This window comes from Peromyscus eremicus, chromosome 7 (assembly GCF_949786415.1).
Source record: "Peromyscus eremicus chromosome 7, PerEre_H2_v1, whole genome shotgun sequence".
Classification (NCBI taxonomy): domain Eukaryota; kingdom Metazoa; phylum Chordata; class Mammalia; order Rodentia; family Cricetidae; genus Peromyscus; species Peromyscus eremicus.
The window spans coordinates 17,964,998-17,985,214 of record NC_081422.1 but is presented as its reverse complement, the minus strand read 5'-3'; the positions used below and the strand labels follow the sequence as shown (position 1 = coordinate 17,985,214).

The following is a 20,217-nucleotide window of genomic DNA, read 5'->3' as shown; positions in this document are numbered from 1 at the left end:
CTGACTCACTGCCGGGGCTCCCGGTCCGCCGCGGCTTGGCCATTTATAGAATCCCCGCGGGCTCTGAAGTCAGAGCGCTGGCACGGCGGCGGCGGAGGCGGCGGAGGGAGGAGGCGGCGGGTGGGGAGCCCGGGTGCCCCGGGGGCGGTGCTCTGTGGGCCTGCCTTGTCGTCCTGATCATCGCTCATCGCTGGTCCCATCCCTGTCCCTGACCATCCAAGCACTGGCCCGCACTGCGCCTCAGTTCCCCATTCCTAGGAGAAGCATGGGATCTTTCAACGAGCAGACTTTGCTGATATACAGCTGTGGTGCCAGCACTCAGGAGGTGGAGGCAGGAGCATCAGGAGTTCAAGGTCAGCATGGGCTACACAGTGAGTTCCAGGCTAGCCTGGGCTACATGAGAACCTGTCTCAAAAAAAAAAATTTTTTTTTCTTAAATTTAAATATGCCGGGCAGTGGTAGCGCACGCCTTTAATTCCAGCACTCTGGAGGCTGAGGCAGGTGGATCTTTGAGTTCAAGGCCAGCTTGATCTACAGAGCGAGTTCCAGGACAGCCAGGGCTACACCGAGAGACCCTGTCTCGGAAAAACAAAACAAAAACAAAAAAACAACAACAAGTAAAACAACAAAAATAAATAAATAGTAAATAAAAGAGAAAGACGGGAAAGAAAAACCAGTGTCTTCCCTAAGCTTTAAGGGACACCCTAAAACAAAACACTTGCCCACACATTCCAACACATTTGGGTCCCTGTGTGTTGCGGTGAGTGACTGACCACCTGCACTACACCGCTTGCTCTTGGCGGTCCCTCTCTTGCAGACCCCGGTTGTCCGGGCTTTCTCTCCAGGAAGCAGGTGGGTAGAGCAGCTTAGAGGTGGAGTGTGCTAGCATGCAGGAGGTCCCATTCCATCTCTTCAACAGATTTATGTCAGGTTCTGTGCTGGTCACAGAGGGCTTGCTAAGTCAGCATGGGGTTTTGGGTTCCATCCCCAGCTCTGAACAAGCGAGGTGCCCTCTCCAAGGCCTAAAACCCCATCCAGCTCTTGGGAAGAGGAGTCAGGAGGATCAGTAGTTCAGTGCTCCAAGCCAGCACAGACAGACTACGTCAAACTCTGTCTCAAAAAAAAAAAAAAAAAAAAAAAAACATAAATAAGGAAGACTGACCAGGGCTGCATCTCAGTGGTGGGTACTTGTAGAGTGCATGTAAGGTCGTAGGTTGCATGCCTAAATGCAGGAAAAGTGGAAGATCTGGGTCTCACACTCACCCCCTTTTGACGTAAGGGTGCAGCTCTCCAGTGCCTTCAGGATCTAACAGTGAGAGTGCCTTGTGTGTTCCCATGTCGCTCCTCCCTAGAAGAGCCCCTGGAGGAACACCCAAAGGGACTGAGTCAGGACCTCAGGCTGCCCTTTTTTTTTAGAACATCCTACATTTGTTAGTCTCATGGGCAGCAGTGAGGTTTTCCAGGAAATTATTGGGAGAAAGCAAGTACCTGTTTAAGAGGCAGAGGCAGGTGGATCTCTGTGAGTTCAAGACCAGTTTGGTCTCCATGGTGAGTTACAGGCCAGGTAGGGCTACTGTGAGACCCTGTCTAAAAGAGCAGAGAAAGTTTATTTGTATTTAGTTTCATTTTAATTTCTGAGATAGTCTCCTATAGCCCAGGCTGGCCTTCAACTTTCTATGTAACTGAGGATAACCTTGAACTTCTGATCCTCCTGCATTTATCTCTTGAGGGCTGGGATTGCACACCCGCCTGTATTTTAATTTTTAATTACAATTATTTTATACAACATACAATGAGTCAGGGAACAACTTGTGGGAGTCAGTTCTCTCCTGTTATGAGGTCTAGGGAGGGGATCACACACAGATCATCAGAACTGCTTGCTGGCATTTAATTTTTTTTTTTTTTTTTTTTAGATAGGATCTCATGTAGCTCGGGCTGGTTTTGAACTCTCTGTGCAGCCAAGCTATCACACCCATGACTATCAGACTGACAAAGTGAGGTTCTGACAACGAACAACACGGAGGAGGCGATGGCGCTGTTGATGGGAGTGAGCAGTTTTCAGAGCTCTCAGGATAAAACTCCTCAGCTTCAGCCCCAGGCTGTCTTCTTTCTCGGTCGTGCCCAGGGAAGGTGTGAAGAGTGACACCTTGTGCAGGGACGTTTACTGCTGTGGTCATGCCACCCTGTGGATCCATCAGCTGGGAACACGGAGCACTCAGCTGCAGCCAGATGCCAAACTCTTGCTCTCTTGGGAGCTGTGGTGGTGTGAATGAGAATGGCCCCCATAGGCTCATGTGTTTGAGAGCTTGTCCCCAGTTGGTGGACTGTTTAGGAATGATTGGAGGTGTGGCCTTGTTGGAGGAGGAGTGTCACTGCAGGTGGGCTTTGGGGTTTCAAAAGTCCATTGTTAGACCAAGACTGTGTTCCTCCCACTCCACCTCTCAGAGGTCGGCTCTCAGCACCGTGCCAGCCTGCCTGCCGCGCTCCCTGCCGTGATGTCTTGTATGATATTGGAGGGACCAGCCTTAATATTATACATTTCAGGGGCTCAGGAGAGAAACTATGAACAGTGAGGACTGTTTTCGGGAAAATAGAATCTCAGCACACCGAGCTCTTTAGTCCATTCACTTTAATTCTTCTGGGATGACATTCTATTTACACAGCTTCAGTTCTGTTCTCGTGCCTAGCTCCTTTCTTGCCTGATTTCTCTATATATTTATCTACTGCTCCCTCTAAGTTCTGTCTTAATTCTCTCATCTTAATTCTGCCTCATCTAGGTCCTTTTCACCTTGTTCTTACCCAGCTAGTACTTCCCCATCTGGCTCTTCCTCATCTTGCATCTCGGCCACACGTTCTCTCTGGTCAAAATCCTCCTTATCTCTCTCTGTTCTTGTCTCTTAAGTTCTACCCAAGTCTCTTAGGAGTCCAGTTATAAACCCAAGCAATAGCAATCCTCTGGTCGAGCAAGATTACCAGGCTTGAATTCTATGGAGTCATAAAGGTAGGTAAGAATTTTCCTCCGGCAGTGACCACCAGGCTTTCTTTTATGACCTGAAAATGGGAGTGGTAAAAGAGGAGGTCACCTGGGTGCTAATGACCGTTAGTATATGAAGGGGGTCTATGTGCTCAGTCTACATTCTGAGAAGTGGTTAAGTAAGAAGTTAGGGGTCTGTTAGTAAGGTTGTATAAGAAAGGAGGGTCTCACCCAAATTGCACAAGAAATATCCACCTGACCTAGGAGACAGGTGTTTCGTAGGGCCTTGGATGCTTGATAGGCATTTAGATAAATACACTGTTAGGAGTTCTTGGAAGCACGCAAGAAAATCATTTTAGGAACCAGCTAATATATATATAAGCTAAAATATCACCAAGACTTCTTAAGCCACCTTTGGAGAAGTCCTTGACTTTTCCAAGTAGTAGCTTTTGTGATAGTAGCTGGATTCCCATACGTTTTCCTGCGGCTGGCAGCAATGATGGTCGTGGACTCACCCTCTGAAACTAGGAGTCCCCACTTTCCTTTATAAGTTGACTTGGGCGTGGTGTATCTTCCCAGCAACAGAACACTAAGACAGGTGTACACCAGTGCTTCTGGACTGCAGAGCCCTACACAGGTTGGTTTTATTCTGGTTTGACTTTTTTAATGTATTTTATGTATATGAGTACTCTACTTGCATGTATCCCTGCCCGCCAGAAGAGGGCACCAGATCACGTTACAGATGGTTGTGAGCCACCATGTGGTGCTGGGAATTGAACTCAGGACCTCTGGAAGAGCAGTCAGTGCTCTTAACTGCTGAGCCATCTCTCCAGCTCCCATGGTTTGAAATTTTTTTCCTTTTTTTTTTTTGGAGGGGGGGTGTTTGTTGGTTTGTTTTTTCAAGACAGGGTTTCTCTGTGTAGTTTTGGTGCCTGTCCTGGAACTCACTCTGTAGACCAGGCTGGCCTTGAACTCACAGAGATCCACCTGGCTCGGCCTCCCGAGTGCTGGGGTTAAAGGCATGTGCCACCGCTGCCTGGCATGATTTTTTTTTTTTTTTAAATACAGGTTTCAGGTAGCCTAAGCTAATCAAGAACTCAATATGGGAGGAGGGGGGACATTGAGATGGCTCAGTGATAAAGGGTTCTTGGGAACTCAGTGGTAAAAGTCTGAGAACCCACAGGAGAGGACTGACATGTGCAGTGTCCTCTGACCTCCACATGCACACCAAGGCACGAGGGACCTCACCCAAAGAAATAAACAAGCTCAGATTTTTTTTTTCAGAGCTGAGGACTGAACCCAGGGCCTTGCGCTTGCTAGGCAAGTGCTCTACCACTGAGCTAAATCTCCAACCCCCAGATATTTTTTAAGAAGAACTCAGTGTGTAGCTAAGGATGAGCTTGGGTTTTGATCCTTCTGCTTTAGGCTTCTGAGTGACGGCACTGCACGTCAGCGCCATACCTGGTTCCAGACACCTTTCTGCACCTTGACTGCCTGCTGGGATGGGCACACAGATAGTTCTCCCTGGGTCTGTTTTAATTTTTTTTAAACGTTTGTTTGTTTGTTTATGTGTGTGCACACATGACTGCTAATATGTGGGGAGGTCAGAAGTCAACTTTCAGAAATCTGTTTCTCTCCTTCCATCACGGGGTCCTAGGAATGGAACTTGGGTCATCAGGCTTGGTGGCAAGTGCTTTTACCTTCTCAGCTGGCTTAGTAGGATGAGGAGCTGAACTTGACTCCCCAGAACCCATGTTAAAACTAAGTATGGCAGCTGGGCATGTGGCACACGTCTTGAATCCCAGCACTTGGGAGGCAGAGACAGGTAGATCTCTGTGAGTTCCAGGCCAGTCTGGTCTATACATTGAGTTCCAGGACAATGAAGGCTACATAATAACAAAAAAAAAAAAACCCTGTCTCAAAACAACAACAAAACAAACAGAACAACCTAGGCATGTCTGCCTGTGCCCGTATCTCCAGCATGGGATAGGGGCAGAGACAGGAGCGTCCTGGGAGCTGCCTGATCAGGCCAGCCTACCTACAACAGTAGCCAGGTTCAGTGAGAGACTCCATGTTAAGGGAATACCAGGGAGAGCAGCGAGGAAGACACCAGAGTCCCTCCTCTGGCCTCCCACGCACATACAGGGCACAGGCACCTTGATGCACAGGCACACACCCACACATGTGCCACACACACATACAAAATGGTAAATTTTTTTTGTTTTGTTTGTTTGTTGAGACAGGATTTCTCTGTGTAGCACTAGCTGTCCCAAGACTTGCTCTGTAGACCAGACTGGCCTCCAAAAATGGTCATTTTCAGAGACAAGTTATAGAGTTCTCATATGAACTTATTCCCAGCTGCTTTTGTTAACATTTTTTAAGTTGTATTTGTATGTGCACATGAGTGTGTGTGTGTGTGCCTGCAGGTGTCCAGGGGTGTTGGACCCCCCGGAGCTGGTGGTCTAACTCCAGTGGCTGTGAGCTACCCCATGGGTCCTGGGAACTGAACTGAGGTCCTGCAACAGCAGCAAGGGTTAACTGCTGAGCGTCTCTCCTGCTCCTAATGTTGACCATTATAAAAATAAATAAACTTTTTGGTTTATTTGTTTAGTTAGTTGGTTGAGGATCTCATTATGTAGTCCAGGCTGGCCTCAAACTCACAAACCTCCTGCCTCAGCATCCTAACTCTGGGGATTACAGGTGTGTACCACCATGCCCAGCTCAGAAAAGCTTCTCTACCTGCTGAGCTACAGGCTTCATGAGGACTGCTTCAGAGTTCGGGGGTTGTTTGCTCATGTCCTTTGTCTAGTTCAGGAGCCAAGATCCTTGCATTAGTTCCACACCTCTTTAGAGTCTCCGGGAGCTGCTGTCCTTCAGTCATTTGTGAGCCTGACCCCTGTGCCAACTCCTCAGCAGTGACTTTCAATTTAGATGGTCTCATAATTTGGCCCTGATCCAACTGAAGCTTTTTGGGAAGGATACCAGAGAGGTGACGGTGTGCCTTCTGTGTGCGTCATACCCAGGGCATGTGATGTCACTATGACTCATGGCTTGTGATGTGACCCGTGGTCCTCTGGCTGCCAGGATGTCTGCCAACACTCTCCACTATTTTTCTAGCGTTAATCCAAGGACTGCATGATAAAGAGAGACACTCAGATATACTACACCACATACAATCGACACAGGGGATACAGGTGCCCAGTGAAAACACTTGTTTAAATCAACTGCTCGGGGCTCATTCCCTGGCCCTTTTTGTTTGTTCTTAAATTTTTTTTTATTACATTTATTTACTTGTGTGTGTGCACCCAAGCACAAGCCAGGACACACATGTGGGAGGCTGTTATCCCCTTCCACTGTTTGGGCTCTAGGAATGAGACTCAGGTCTTGGGGTGTGGAGGGGGGTGGCTCGGTTGCAAATGACAATACGTGAGCCACATCACCACATCAGTGATCTGGGACTTTTTTTTAAAGATGTATTTATTATGTATACAGAAGAGGGCGCCAGATCTCATTACAAATGGTTGTGAGCCACCATGCGGTTGCTGGGAATTGAACTCAGGACCTCTGGAAGAGCAGCCAGTGCTCTGGACTGCTGAGCCATCTCTCCAGCCCCAGGACTTTTTTTTTAATGGTGGTAGTAAGAACTGAGGGACTTGTGTTTGCTAAGTAAGCACTCTACCACTGAACTACATCTAAAGCCCGTGTTACTTTTTCTTTTTAAAGCCTTTACTCATTTTAAAATTGTTTGTTTGTTTTCGAGACAGGGTTTCTCTGTGTAGTTTGGAGCCTGTCCTGGATCTCACTCTGTAGCCCAGGCTGGCCTCAAACTCACGGAGATCCGCCTGGCTCTGCCTCCCGAGTGCTGGGATTAAAGGCGTGTGCCACCACCACCCGGCTTAAAATTTTATGTGTATGAGTGTTTTGTCTGCATTTACATGTAGCATGTGTCTTCAGTGACAGCAAAAGCAAGTTTAGTTCCCAGAACCCATGTGGCAGGCAGTTCACACCCACCTGTAACTCCAGTTTCAGATCTGATGCCCTCTTCTGGCCATTGTGGGCACTGCACACAAGTGCACATACCCACACTCAAGACACATGCACACGCACATAAATAAAAATAACAAAACTAGCTGGGCATGGTGGCACAGGCCTTTAGTTAGAGCACTCTGGAGGTAGGTGGATCTCAGTGAGTTCAAGGCCAGCCTGGTCTACATAGTGAGTATAGTCAAGCATAATAAATCTTTTAAAAACTTAACCATCGAGGGCAAAGACAAAGTAGGAGTGACTGAAGCTGACCCCTGGTCTCATCCAGCCAGAGCCCACCTACTTATGCAGTAAGTAACTAAGGCAGAAACCATAGTCCCAAGGGTCACAGAAACAAAACTAGGCACTAAGGGGTGGGCACCGAGAACTCAAGGCCCCAGGTCTACCTCTGCCCTGGCTGGGTGTATTGCTGATTTATGCTACTGTGATGAAATGCCTGAGAGTGGATAGCGTTATAAAGAAGGGTTCATTCAGCTTAGTGGACAGTTCTGGAGGTTCAGAGGCCCCACACTGGCTGACGCCGTGTTGCTGGCAGAGTGCCCGCTAAGTGCACAGCATCACATGACAGGAGACAGGCAATGTGGACACGTCCTCTGGGCCCTCCCGACACACACAGTTTGACACAGGCTGTCTCATTCTGTAGCCCTAGCTGGACTGGAAACGGATAGGTGGGCCAAGCTGCAGTTCTCATCACCTCTCGAAGGTATCACCTCAAAACTCCATACTCGGATTAAGTTTCTGCCCTTTTTTATGGAGACAGGGTCTTACATAGCCCAGTCTCTGCCACGCCAAGGATGACTGTGAACTGCTGATTCTCCTGCCTCCACCTCTGGGATGGCAGGCATATGCTGGGCTTGCTCATTTCCTTTCCCTTCCTTCCTTCTTCCATTTCTTGGCTACATATCCAGTTTGAGGCTAACCCGGGCTACATAAGACCTTGTCCTAAAAATAATCTAGTGGCCAGGCATAATGGCACATGCCGTTAATCCCAGCACTTGGGAAGCGGAAGTGAGCTCAAGGTCTGTCGGAACACGTGGTGCTTCAGGTCCGTAACAATATTTTGTCCGTAACAACAATTTACCATCACACCTCAGGTGAGAAAATTGGACTCCGTGGCCCCCAGGTCCGGGGCCTCCGCCGCCGCAGGGACCCAAGGCCTCCAGGCTCGGGCAGTTGGTGGGGGACAGGGCCTGCTCCCCCGAGGCGCGATCGGTGTCCTCCCTCCTTCCTATTGGCGAGTCTCTTCTTGAGGGCGGGACCTATCGTCACAGGCCTTTCTGATTTGCTGTCGCCTTCGGCCCGAAACCGGAAGCTCTTTGACCCAGCATGACGGCACCCAGCGGTGCCACCGAGCCGGCTGGGTTCCGCGGCAGGCCGCGTGAGTAGGTGGGTCGCTCGTGGGAGGACGATGGGACGGTGTGGGGTTCGGGGCGTCCACTTCCAGGCCGGGTAGAGCTGGGAGGACGGCCTTCTACTCGGCCTCAGGGTGACCTTTGGGGTGCAGGCTTGGGGACAGGCGAGGAGAGGTTGCCCGGCGCCTCCCGCTTCAGATGTCCGGTTTCGCAGGGGCGCCAGCCGGCTCGGGCCACGCAGCACGTCGGCGGTGAGACAGGCATTGGAAGCTGCGGCTTCCGTCTCTCCGAGACCTGGAGCCGTGGCAGCCCGCATACACACGTACATCCACGCTTCCTCGCTGTTCAGATTTATCTGCTTGTCCACACTCAGTGGGTCGGTGTTGGGCACTTACCATGTACCAGCCACTGTCCCACTGATGGAGACATAGCAATGAGAAAAACAGACTTTTTTAAAAAAATTATTATCTAAAACAGCCAATTATTGAACAAATCACAAACGGAACAGGGCATCTCGTGATTTCAAATAGTGATTGTTGCAAGCAGTGTATTTTCCCCTGAAACTAGACTTCATGTATCCCAAGCTGGCCTCGAACTCTTGATCTTCCTGCTTCAGCCTTCTGATTACAGGCATGCACCAAGACAGTAAGCAGTAGGCAGAGTGTAAAACAAGTTCAAACCCCGTGGAACCAATAAACTTGTCTTGTTTCAAAAACAATGTGGCTGGAAGGGATAGGGTGAGTTCAGGATAGACCCCATTCTGATCTTTATTTACTGTGAAGTTTTTATTTTAGTTATGGGGGCGGTTTGCCATGGTGCATGGTGGAGGTCAGAGAACAGATATGGAGTTTGAGCCATACATTTTATGCCGGTTCCGGGGATTGAACTCAGGTCTTTTGGCTTGCATTGTTTCAGCGGCAAGTACCTTCTCAGCTGAATCATCTCTCCCGGCTCTTATTTATGTATATTTTAGACAGGACCTTACTGTAGCTCAAGACTGCCATGGACCTCACTAACTACGACCAGCTGGTCTGATACTGGACGCAACCCTCCTGCCTCAGACTCCACAGTGCTGACTTTACAGCCAGAATGCTTGTCTCAAGTCTGTTGTTTTTTGGTTTTGTTTTTGTTTTTAAGATTTATTTATTTATTTATTCATTCATTCCTTTATTTATTTATTATGTATACAGTGTTCTGCCTGTCAGAAGAGGGCGCCATATCTCATTACAGATGGTTGTGAGCCACCATGTGGTTGCTGGGAATTGAACTCAGGACCTCTGGAAGAACAGTCAGTGCTCTTAACCGCTGAGCCATCTCTCCAGCCCCTCAAGTCTGTTTTTATTAATTAATTAATTAATTAATTTATTAGGCAGAGTCCCACTACACAGCCCTGGCTGGTCTGGAACTTGCCCTGTCTGTGTAGATCAGGCTGGCCTCAAACTCAGAGATCTGCCTGCCTGTGTCTCCCAAGTGCTGGGATTACAGGCATGTGCCACCACACCCAGCACTTTTGTGTGTTCATGTGTGGGTGCGTGGATGTATGTTAGTGCATGTACACGTATGCACATGTGTACAGGAAGACAAATGTCAACCTTGGATGTTGCTCCTCAGTAGCTGTCCACCTTGTGCTTTGAGACAAGGTCTTTCACTGGGAGCTGTAGCTCACTGATTAGGCTGGCCAGCGAGCTCAGGGACCTGCCTGTTTCTGCCTTCCCAGTGTTGGGATGGCAAGTGTGTGTCACCTCACCTGGCTTTTTATGTGGGCGCTGGGGGTCCAACTCAGCTCCCCATACTTTCAGGGAGAGCATTTTATCAGCAGAGCCATCTTTACAGAGTTAAAGCTCTCTTTTGCAATGGAGGGAAGTAACCTGCAGGCCAGGAGAGAGTGGACAGGTATGCAGGAAAGCAGAGCGTGGACTGGTGTGGTAAAGGGGGTAGACTTGGGAACAGTCTCCAGGACTATTTGACAGACTGAATGGAGACATGGCGGACTCTAAATGACTCCTACTTTGTGGCTTGAATAACTAGGAAGGGTGGTGCCCCTGGTTAACCTCCAGAGAAGCACACTACGCAAAGGTATTGTCAGTTGGTGTCCCATGAATGGAGTTTGAGATGGCTGGTTTGTACCAAATGTTGTATTTATATGTGGAGGTGAAGACTTTAGGGAACCATGAGTGTAAGTAGTCACTACTCTACTACATGTAGGGGCCACCTGTGGCTGTTACGATGCAGAGTCTCACAAAGTAGGTCTGAGTTAGAATCAACACTTTACAGGTCCTGGAACACAATCTGCAAAGCAAAGGTTTCGATTCTTCTTATCTAACTGTATGCCAAGCAAGTATCCTACCGCTGAGCCACACCCCACCCCTCACTGGGGGGTTCTAGGCAGGGGCTCTACCACTGAGCCACACCCCAGCCCCTTACTGGGGGATTCTAGGCAGGGGCCTCTACCTCTGAACCACACCCCAGCCCCTCACTGGGGGATTCTAGGCAGGTGCTCTACCACTGAGCCACACCCCAGCCCCTCACTGGGGGGTTCTAGGCAGGGGCTCTACCTCTGAACCACACCCCAGCCTCTCACTGGGGAAGTCTAGACAGGTACTTACCACTGAGCCATGCCCCCAGCAGCTCACTGGAATAGGCCAGATCTGTACCAGGGAATCACTGCCCAAGTCTAGTCCAGTTACATTTCCTCAGACCACTGGCTGCAGCTCTCACCCAGAAGTTTGTCAGATGTGCAGACACATTTCAACTGCTAAGACTGAATCTGCACGTTTTGTGCTCCCAGAGCATCTGTGTGCACCTTCAGCTTTGCAGACACTGCAAACATTGAGAGGTATCTCGTGGATTGGCTGAGAAACAGGCCTGGATGCCAGGAAGAAAACCAAGGATGTTAATAAAGGGCTGTGGGGAAGGGGACTTCACTATCTGCTACTTAGGAAAAATCAAGCAAGTCAACACCCTACTTAGGAGAAATTGAGCGAGTTGACACCTTGAAGTCATTGGTGGCTTCTTCAAGGTGTTGAACACACCAGTTTGGACTGGTGTTACTGACGTGACTAGGGCAGTCATCAAGTTGGTGAGGAAGGAGTCAGTGTGTAGACATGGCTTAGGTGTAGCTTTAGTGATAAAAGAGCAGGAAGCTGGAGGGAGATCTTGGGTACCAACAGGAGATACTAGAGAAAGGGTTGTTATTTTCTTAAGTAAGTTCTCACTATGTAGCCCTAGTTGGCCTGGAACTCACTGAGATCTGCCTGCTTCTGCCTCCTGAATGCTAGGGATTAAAAGAGCATTAACGCCGGGCGGTGGTGGCGCACGCCTTTAATCCCAGCACTCGGGAGGCAGAGCCAGGCGGATCTCTGTGAGTTCGAGGCCAGCCTGGGCTACCAAGTGAGTCCCAGGAAAGGCGCAAAGCTACACAGAGAAACCCTGTCTCGAAAAACCAAAAAAAAAAAAAAAAAAAAAAAAAAAGAACATTACCATGCCTGGCTCAACTAGACCCTGGCTCAACTAGACCAAGTTTGCGTGTGTGTGTGTGTGTGTGTGTGTGTGTGTGTGTGTGTGCATAAATGTGTGTGCCAGTGGAGGTCAGAGGACAACTGGTGGAAGTCAGTTCTTTCCTCCTCCTGGATTCCAGGGATGGAACTCCAGCTCTCAGACCTGGCAGCAACAGTCTTTACCTGCTGGACCACCTTGTTAGCTCCCAAGGTAGTTTTTGTTTTGTTACAGTTTTCTGGGTTTTTGGTTTTCTTTCCCTGTTTTTTGAGGCAGGTTCTCATGTAGCCCAGGCTGGCTTCATACTTGCTATGTATCCAGGTTCAGTGGTGGCAAGGATGACCTAAACTCTTCCTAATATGTTCTCTGAGGCCTGGATACTCTGACACCAGACCCCACAGTGCACTAAGAACACTGCAAACCACTGCCTCCTGAATGCAGCTGTGAAGTTCTCTTGCAGTGGGTTTGCAAACATACAAAAAGGATGCTATATCATGGCTAAGAGAATTTATCTCCAAAATGCAAGGATAGTTTAGTATCTGAAAAATAATGTAATATACTAATAGAACAAAACCCCCAAATTACATGATTATTTCTGACGATGCAGAAAAATCTTTGATAAAACCCAGCACTCCTACTTTTTTTATTTGTTTGAGACAGGGTCTCACTGTGTAGAACAGGCTGGCTGTGGGGGCTCCTGAAAGTGTCACAGCAGGATGATTTGGATGAGGTTGAGAATGAAACTTAGGTCAGCACAACCTAGCTGGTGCTGGGTCCAAACTTCTGGAGTCTAATGCCAAGTGGTTCATTGCTTGTACATTTAAACACAGTAAAACTTTGGGGGAAAGTTAGCATGTCATGTGACAATTATCACAACAAAGCTTTAGGCATAACTACACAGAAAGAAACTCCCTTGCAAAGTGCATCTCTACAGCAAAGCCCCTGTGACCTTTCCCACAAAAATGGGTTCTGTTGACTGAGAGCAGGGCTCAGGACAAGGGCCTAGGGAGGAATGGTTTGTAATAAGCAGAAGGATGGGTTCTTTTGACTAAGAAACAGAACTTAGGAGTCTGGGGCCAGGGAGGAATAAGCATAATTGCAAACTCTTTCGCAAAGTACACGGCACCTCCTTCAGGAGGATGGGCTCTGTTGACTGAGAGACAATGCTCAGGATTGGGGGGTTCCACGGCGGCTGGCTTTCCACTCAGGGCCTTCTGGATGGAAAACAGGTGTCAGTTTCTTCCTTCTCTAGTGCTGTCTGTAAGCTGTGCCCTCCACAGCTGGCCTTGAACTCCGAGACCCGCCTGCCTCTGCCTCCTGAGTGCTGGGATTAAAGACACGTGCCACCACGCCCAGTGAGAGACTAGATTCTTTTGCCAGAGTTCAGGATCCAGACAAGGGTGTGCAGGCTGGCCACGTCTCAGTGTTGTACCAGAGCTTCCAGTAGTAGCCATGGAGACAGCTCTGTTGATAAAGTACTTGCCTCAGCCTGACCACCTGAGTTCTGTCTCAAGGACGCGGGGTGAGAAAGAGATGGGGCTGGTGGGATGGCTCACTGGGGAAAAGTGCTTGCTGCCAAGTCTAAGCTCCAAGCCGGAGCTCAATCCCCGGCACCACATGGTAGCTCACAACCATCTGTAACTCCAGTTCCAGAGGATCCAAAGCCCTCTCTGACTTCTGCAGGCACCAGGCACTAATGCGATGCACATACATACATAAAGGCAAAATATCCATACATATCCAAAAAAATTGTTTTGTTTTTAAGCTAAAAAAAAAAGATGCCAGGCAGCTAGCCTTTTAAGCCCAGCACTCAGGAGGCAAAGGCAGGCCTGTGAGCTCAAGGCCAGCATGGTACACAGAGGGAGTTCAAGGACAGCCAGGGCTACACAGTGAAACCCTGTGCCAGAAAACCAAAGGGGGGGGGGGTCACTGAGATGGCTCAGTAGGTAAAGATGCTTGCTCCTAAGCCTGAGGACCCGAGTTCAATCCCCAGGACCCACATGGTATAGGGAGAACCCTGAATTCTGCAAGTTGTCCCCTGTGCTGATGTCGGGGCACATCTGTACACACACTCAGGAATGCACAAATAAGGTGGTTTGAGAAGGTCGGATGGACCCGACTTTCTTCTGAGCCCCCTCTCTTACCTGTTGTGCTCAAGCCTGTTTGCATTTCCTTTTAAAGGTGGAGGAGGCAGAGAAAGAGGGTTCCTTGGGCTCACTGGTCGGCCCTGGTGAGCTCTAGCTGACCTGGTGAGCTCCCAGTTTAGTGAAAGACTGAAAAACGGTGGTGCTGCATGCTGTTAATTCCAGTCCTTGAGAGGCGGAGATGAGGGAGCTCTGTGAGGTTTGAGGCCAGCCTAGTCTGGAGAGCAACGTGGCTAGCCAGGGCTACCTAGTAAGACCCTGTCTCAAAAAGGGGATGGGGGCCTGGAGAGTGAGAAATAGCTCAGCCATTAAGAGCTTTTCCAGTGTTTGATTCCCAGCACTCACATGGTAGCTCACAACCATCTCAAACTCCAATTCCAGGGATCCAGCACCCTCTTCTGGCCTCCACAGGCACTAGGCATACATGTAGTATATAGACATACATGCAGGCAAAACACCCATACACATAAATTAAAAATAAAAGTAATTAAAATTTTTAAAACGTCAGATTCTTGGCATCCACACAGTAGGAGACTACTGAAAAGTTGTCCTCTGGCCTCCACAAAAGTAATGTGGCCTCTACACCTTTGTACAGATACACACAAAATAAATAGACAAATCTTTAGAAAAATAATGAAGGGGAGTGTAGGGTGGGGGTGGCACACACCTTTATTCCCAGCACTTGTAAGGCAGAAGCAGGTGGATCCCCATGAGTTCGAGGCCAGCCTGGTCTATACAGAGAAACCCTGTCTCGGAATAAATAAATAAATAAATTGAAATAAATAAATAAAGGAAAAAGAAAAACTGCCAGGTATGAGCCAGTGAGATGACTCATTGTATAAAGGTACTTACCAAGCCTGGAAACCTGAGTTCAACCCTAAGACCACATGGTGGGAGAGAGAACCAAATCTCCATGCTATCCCCTAACCTCTACACAAGAGCACGTACAGTGTACGCATGAGACACACACACACACACACACAATAAATATAAGTTAAAAAATTATCAGGCTCAGTGGCTCATACCTGTAGTCTCAGCACTTGGAAAGTGGAGGAGGAGTTTAAGGCCATCCTTGGCTACATAGTAAATCTGAAGCAAGCCTGGGCTACATGATACTCTTATCTCAAAAACAACAAAATCAAACAAAAATAAACACTTGGGCTTGATAGACTAGGCTCTTCAGACTGAACTGTGCTCTATCACACTGATGCCCTGTCTTAGAGGTGTGTGGCCAGGCTAATGCTGTCTCAACTTCTCTTGACTAGGCTGGTGGCTGAATCTGCAGAGGCATGAGCTGGGTCCAGGCCAGCCTGCTGGCTCGAGGCCTCTCTAGGGGCTGGGGAGGCATCTGCAGGACTGCCCTCTCAGGAGCTCCCTTTGCTCAGGTAACCAGAGGCTAGGCAGTCATGAGTGGAGGGGGAAGGCCTGGGCTTTAATCTCGCCCTCTCCGGATCAGGCCACGGGAGCCCTGGGGGTCCTTGGCCTGCCTGTCTGGTGACGACCCCTGCATTAGTTATTCTGCGTTGCTGTCCTGAAGTACAGTGGCCAAAAGCAACTTCAAGGTATTTGGGCCTACGTCCCAGAGGGTGAGTCCATAATGACGGGAGGCCTGGCAGCCGGTGGCCTGAGCAGGTTGCTGAGGTCACATCTCAAGCACACATAGGAAGCAGAGAGTGAACTGAAAATTGGTTGAAGCTATAAATCCTCAAAGCTACCTCCAGGGACACACTTTCTCCAGCAAGGCTCCAAATCCTAAGGGATTCATAATCCAGAAGTCATTCAAACCACAACAGAGGGTGTATTTTTTGGAGAGAGAGAGAGAGAGAGAGCCAGAGAGAGAGAGAGAGAGAGCCAGAGAGAGAGAGAGAGAGAGAGAGAGAGAGCCAGAGAGAGAGAGAGAGAGAGAGAGAGAGAGAGAGCGCCATATGGAATACCAAATGGCCTTAGAATATGATATGTGGTTCAAGCAAGCCTTGAGATCTCAATTCTCCTGCCACAGCCTCCTGGGGGTTGGAATTTCAGGTGTGTGCCACCATGTGGCACTGTACTTTGTCATGGTACCTAAGCTAGAGTTAGCAGCCACAGTATCAAAGCTCTTCAGAGGCCCTCCATGATATCCCGGGCACCTCTGCCAGAAAAGCTAAAGTGTCCCTCCATACCCTCCCAGGTGTCCCTCCAGGCCCCCCGAGGCCTCCACTGCAGCCCAGTAACGCACAAGGATGACACGTGGTTGGTTCCTCAACCTCCCGAGCCCCAGAGGAAGCCCAGCAAGTTCCCATCTGGCCATGAAGAACTGTTCAAGCAGTCGGCATATGGGGAGCAGGACAAGGCAAGCTTCTTACGTGCAGTACGCAGCTTTGGGGAGCACAGCGTGCGTAAGCGTGGCCATGTGGACTTCATCTACCTAGCGTTGCGCAAGATGCCAGAGTTCGGAGTGGAGCGGGACCTGTCAGTGTACAACTTGCTGCTGGATGTCTTCCCCAAGGAGGTCTTCCGGCCCCGCAATGTTATCCAACGCATCTTCGTCCACTATCCACGGCAGCAGGAGTGTGGGATTGCCGTCCTAGAGCAGATGGAGCGGCACGGTGAGGGCATGGGCCCAGCCCCAGCACTCCTCCACTCCCCTTCTTTCTCAGTCTCTCCCTCCTCTCTACCTCTCCCAGGCTCTTCTTAGAATTACTGGGCCTAGGGCTGTAGCGGAGTTGGAGGGGGACTTACTGGGAAGCTCCAAGGCTGATCCCCAGTAAACTACAACCTCAGGTGCATGCCTGTCATCCCAGCTCTTGGGGGTCGTGGGGGGAGGCGGTGAACGTAGGCATTCAAGCTTGTCCTCCACTACATAAGTTTTGCTTTGACTTTTCTTTTGGTTTTGGTTTTGTTTGTCTGGGTTTTTTGTTTGTTTGTTTGTTTGTTTGTTTGTTTGTTTTTCGAGACAGGGTTTCTGTTTAACAGCCCTGGCTGTCTTGGAACTCTCTTTGTAGACCAGGCTGGCCTCAAACTGAGTGCTAGGACTAGGGGCATGTGCCATCATGCCCAGCTGCTTTGCTTTTTATTTTTTGTGGTTTTTTTCCCTAAGATTTATTTTTAATCATATGTATGCTGTGTATCAGTGAGTGTGTGAGTGCACATGCCCAAAGTCTGAAGACAGTGTTGGATACCCTGGAACTGGAGTTAAAGGTGATGCAGTCCATGATCCTAACTGCTATTTCTTTCTCCAGCCCTCTTTCCCCAACACATATATTTTACATGGTCTCATGTAGCCCAGGCTGACCTTGAATTTGCTGTACTCCTGATTTTTGCCTCATGTTCTGAGTACAATTATAGGCATGTGCCACTGTGCTCTTTTATATGGCGTGCTCAAACCTGGAGCTGTGTATGCCAGGTCACCACTCTACTGGCTACACCCCAGCCCCAGCCCCTGCTCAAACAAAACAAACACTGATGGGCTGGGTGTGGTGGTGCACACCTTTAATCCCAGCTCTGGAAGGCAGAGATAGGCAGATCTCTATTCTACATACAGATCCAGGCCAGCCAGGGCTACACAGATAGTTAGATCCTGTCTCAAAATAAGAAAAAAAATTATGAAAAACGAATTCCCTTTAATTCTCTTCTCCTTCCTGCTGTCTCTCCTGACTTCACTCTTCTGTCTAACCGTGCCTTGCCTCTCTGAGGCTCTACCTGGTTCTGCTCAGCACAGGAGTCATGCCCAACGCAGAGACAGAGTTCCTGCTGACTCAGATTTTTGGACGCAAAAGTTACCCCATGCTCAAGTTCCTGCGGATGAAGCTGTGGCTCACTCGATTCAAGAATATCAACCCCTACCCTGTGCCCCGAGATCTGCCCCAGGACCCTTTGGACCTGGCCAAGCTAGGCCTGCGACACATTGAGCCTGACCTCAGTGCCAAGGTCACTGTCTACCAGGTATGCATTCTTGTTGGGTCCTGCAGCTGCCAACCCTGGCTGGGCTCTCCTTCACTCACCTGGTGTTCTGACAATGCTCAAGCCCTTCTGCACTACCACAGTTGGACCTGTCTTAGTCTGTTTAACCATTACAAAATATCCTGTGCGGGGTGTATTAGTCCCCTCTTGTTTCTCTAACAAAGTACTGGAGGCTGGGTACTTTATAAAGAAAGAGATGCTAGGTGTAATGACACACACCTTTAATCCCAGCACTTGGGAAGTAGAGGCAGGTGGATCGTTCTGAATTCAAGGCCAGCCTGGGCTACATTGTGAGTTCTATGTCAGCCAGGGCTACACAAAAGAGCCTCTGCCTCATCCCCTAGTGAGGGCAGGGCTTGTGGCTTGTGGGTAGGGCACCTGCCTTGAGGTTCCATTCCTATTATTGTGACAAAAAAAGAAACTTGTCTTTGCAGTATGCTAGGCAAGCACTCCCCAACTGAGCCAAGTCCCAGCCAGGTTCCAAGGTCTTGGTGCCATCTGAAGAACGGTTACTGTCACTTTTGCACATGAGTAAACTGAGCTACAAAGGTGCAGTGACTTGGGTGAGGTCACTGCAGGCTGAACGTAAGTTGGATGGCTCCAAGGCCCCTTCACGATGGGCTCAGTGTTGGCACCTCTGACCAAACTGGCTACAAAAAAAGAGGAACATGTAGGGGATCTGGCACAACTGTTCAGAATTTGCTGGCCTCTTCTTTCCCTTTGCTTTCTCTGGCTCCCCTGTAGATGCTGGGGAGTCACAACCTTGCACCCCTGCTGTTCCTTACAGATGTCTTTGCCCGGTGACTCGACAGGCACAGATCCCACCCAGCCCCACATTGTAGGTAAGACCCCAGCCTGTCCCAGTCTCTGCCAGATTCCTCTGGGCCCACTGATGACTCCCTGGGCCTTTTGCTGCTAAGACGTCAATAGGTTCTCATCTCCACACCAGGAATCCAGAGTCCTGATCAGCAAGCTGCCCTGGCCCGCCACAACCCATCCAAGCCTGTTTTTGTGGAGGGTCCCTTCCCTCTCTGGCTGCACAATAAGTGTGTCTATTATCACATTCTGAGAGCTGATCTGCCACCCACTGAGGAAGAGGTGAGTTCCATCCCAGAACCCACATGGCGGAAGGCAAGAACTGACTCCTGCAGGTTGTCCTCTGAGTTACACAAGGGTGTGCATAAGTAAATGTTAATTTAAAAAAACAAGAAAGACATAGCGGCACATATCTTTAATCCCAGCACTCAGAGGCAGAGGCAGGCAGGTCTCTGTGAGTTCAAGGCCAGCCTGGTTTACACAGTCAGTTTCAGATTAGCCAGGACTACAGATTCTGTCTCAAAAGAGGGGGAGGGGAAGAGGTAGGCTGGCACTGTCCTGAAGGTTCAGGTGAGGAGCTGGGGTTCTATGTTCTGGCCTCTGATCCTGCTTGCTCTCTCTTGCCTGAGGTAGAAAGTAGAAGAAATCCCAGAAGAGTGGAATCTCTACTACCCAATGCAGCTGGACCTGGAGTATTCAAGGAGCGGTTGGGACAACTACGAGTTTGACGTGGATGAAGGTAAAGCAGGACTCAACACAGCACAGCCTGTTCAGTGGCCTTAGGACCTCGGGCTGGGACACTGCCACTTCCCCCAGTCTCCAGTCGGTCAGGTGCCCCTGGGGAACCTGTCCTCCTTGGCCCCTCCCCCTTATATCTTTTATGGAGCATTCTATACTGACTAGTGACATAATCGGGACAGATGCAAGCCTCAGGTCAGTAGGGAACAGTCAAGTTACATTTGGGGGTGTGGTGGTATATTGTGTACCCCAATAAACTTTGCCTGAAGATCAGAGAGCAGAACAACCCACTAGATTAAACATAGATACCAGGCAGTGGTGACACACACCTTTAATCCTAGCACTCAGGAGGCAGAGATCCGTCTGGATCTCTGTGAGTTCAAAGCCACCCTGGATTACATGAGATTGACTCAGTCTAGGAGAGAAACCGAGGCAGGCAGTGGTGGCACACACCTTTAATCCTAGCACTCAGGAGGCAGAGATCCGTCTGGATCTCTGTGAGTTCAAAGCCACCCTGGATTACATGAGATTGACTCAGTCTAGGAGAGAAACCGAGCCAGGCAGTGGTGGCACAGACCTTTAATGCCAGTACTGGGAAGCACACATGCCTTTCATCCCAGGAAGTGATGGCTGGTAAAGTGTGAAGAGATGGGAACTAAAGGCTTTTCAGCAGAAGTGTCCCTTTCAGCTGGAGGCTTGTTCAGCTGGAGCCTTT

At 49.3% G+C, this 20,217-nt stretch overlaps 1 protein-coding gene and 1 long non-coding RNA gene across 3 annotated transcripts in view; one reads left to right on the top strand and one right to left on the bottom strand.

Annotated features, from left to right (window-relative positions):
- The first annotated feature begins 8,321 nt into the window (after window positions 1–8,321).
- Ecsit (ECSIT signaling integrator) overlaps window positions 8,322–20,217 on the top strand; it is a 12,606-nt gene continuing 710 nt past the window's right edge. Inside the window, exons 1-7 of one of the 2 annotated variants that reach the window (XM_059267494.1) lie at window positions 8,322–8,396; window positions 15,275–15,394; window positions 16,177–16,594; window positions 17,707–17,930; window positions 18,736–18,790; window positions 18,898–19,046; window positions 19,398–19,503. In XM_059267494.1, the coding sequence (XP_059123477.1) occupies window positions 15,299–15,394; window positions 16,177–16,594; window positions 17,707–17,930; window positions 18,736–18,790; window positions 18,898–19,046; window positions 19,398–19,503 (1,048 nt within the window). In that variant the 5' untranslated portion in view covers window positions 8,322–8,396; window positions 15,275–15,298. Of the gene's footprint in view, window positions 8,405–15,274; window positions 15,395–16,176; window positions 16,595–17,706; window positions 17,931–18,735; window positions 18,791–18,897; window positions 19,047–19,397; window positions 19,504–20,217 lie in introns of both variants that reach the window. The other variant, XM_059267493.1, reaches the window with a different exon arrangement.
- Window positions 15,908–20,217, bottom strand: part of LOC131914803 (uncharacterized) — a 5,889-nt gene continuing 1,579 nt past the window's right edge. Inside the window, exon 2 of the long non-coding RNA XR_009380190.1 lies at window positions 15,908–16,572. This is a non-coding gene — a long non-coding RNA (uncharacterized LOC131914803). The remainder of the gene's footprint in view (window positions 16,573–20,217) is intronic.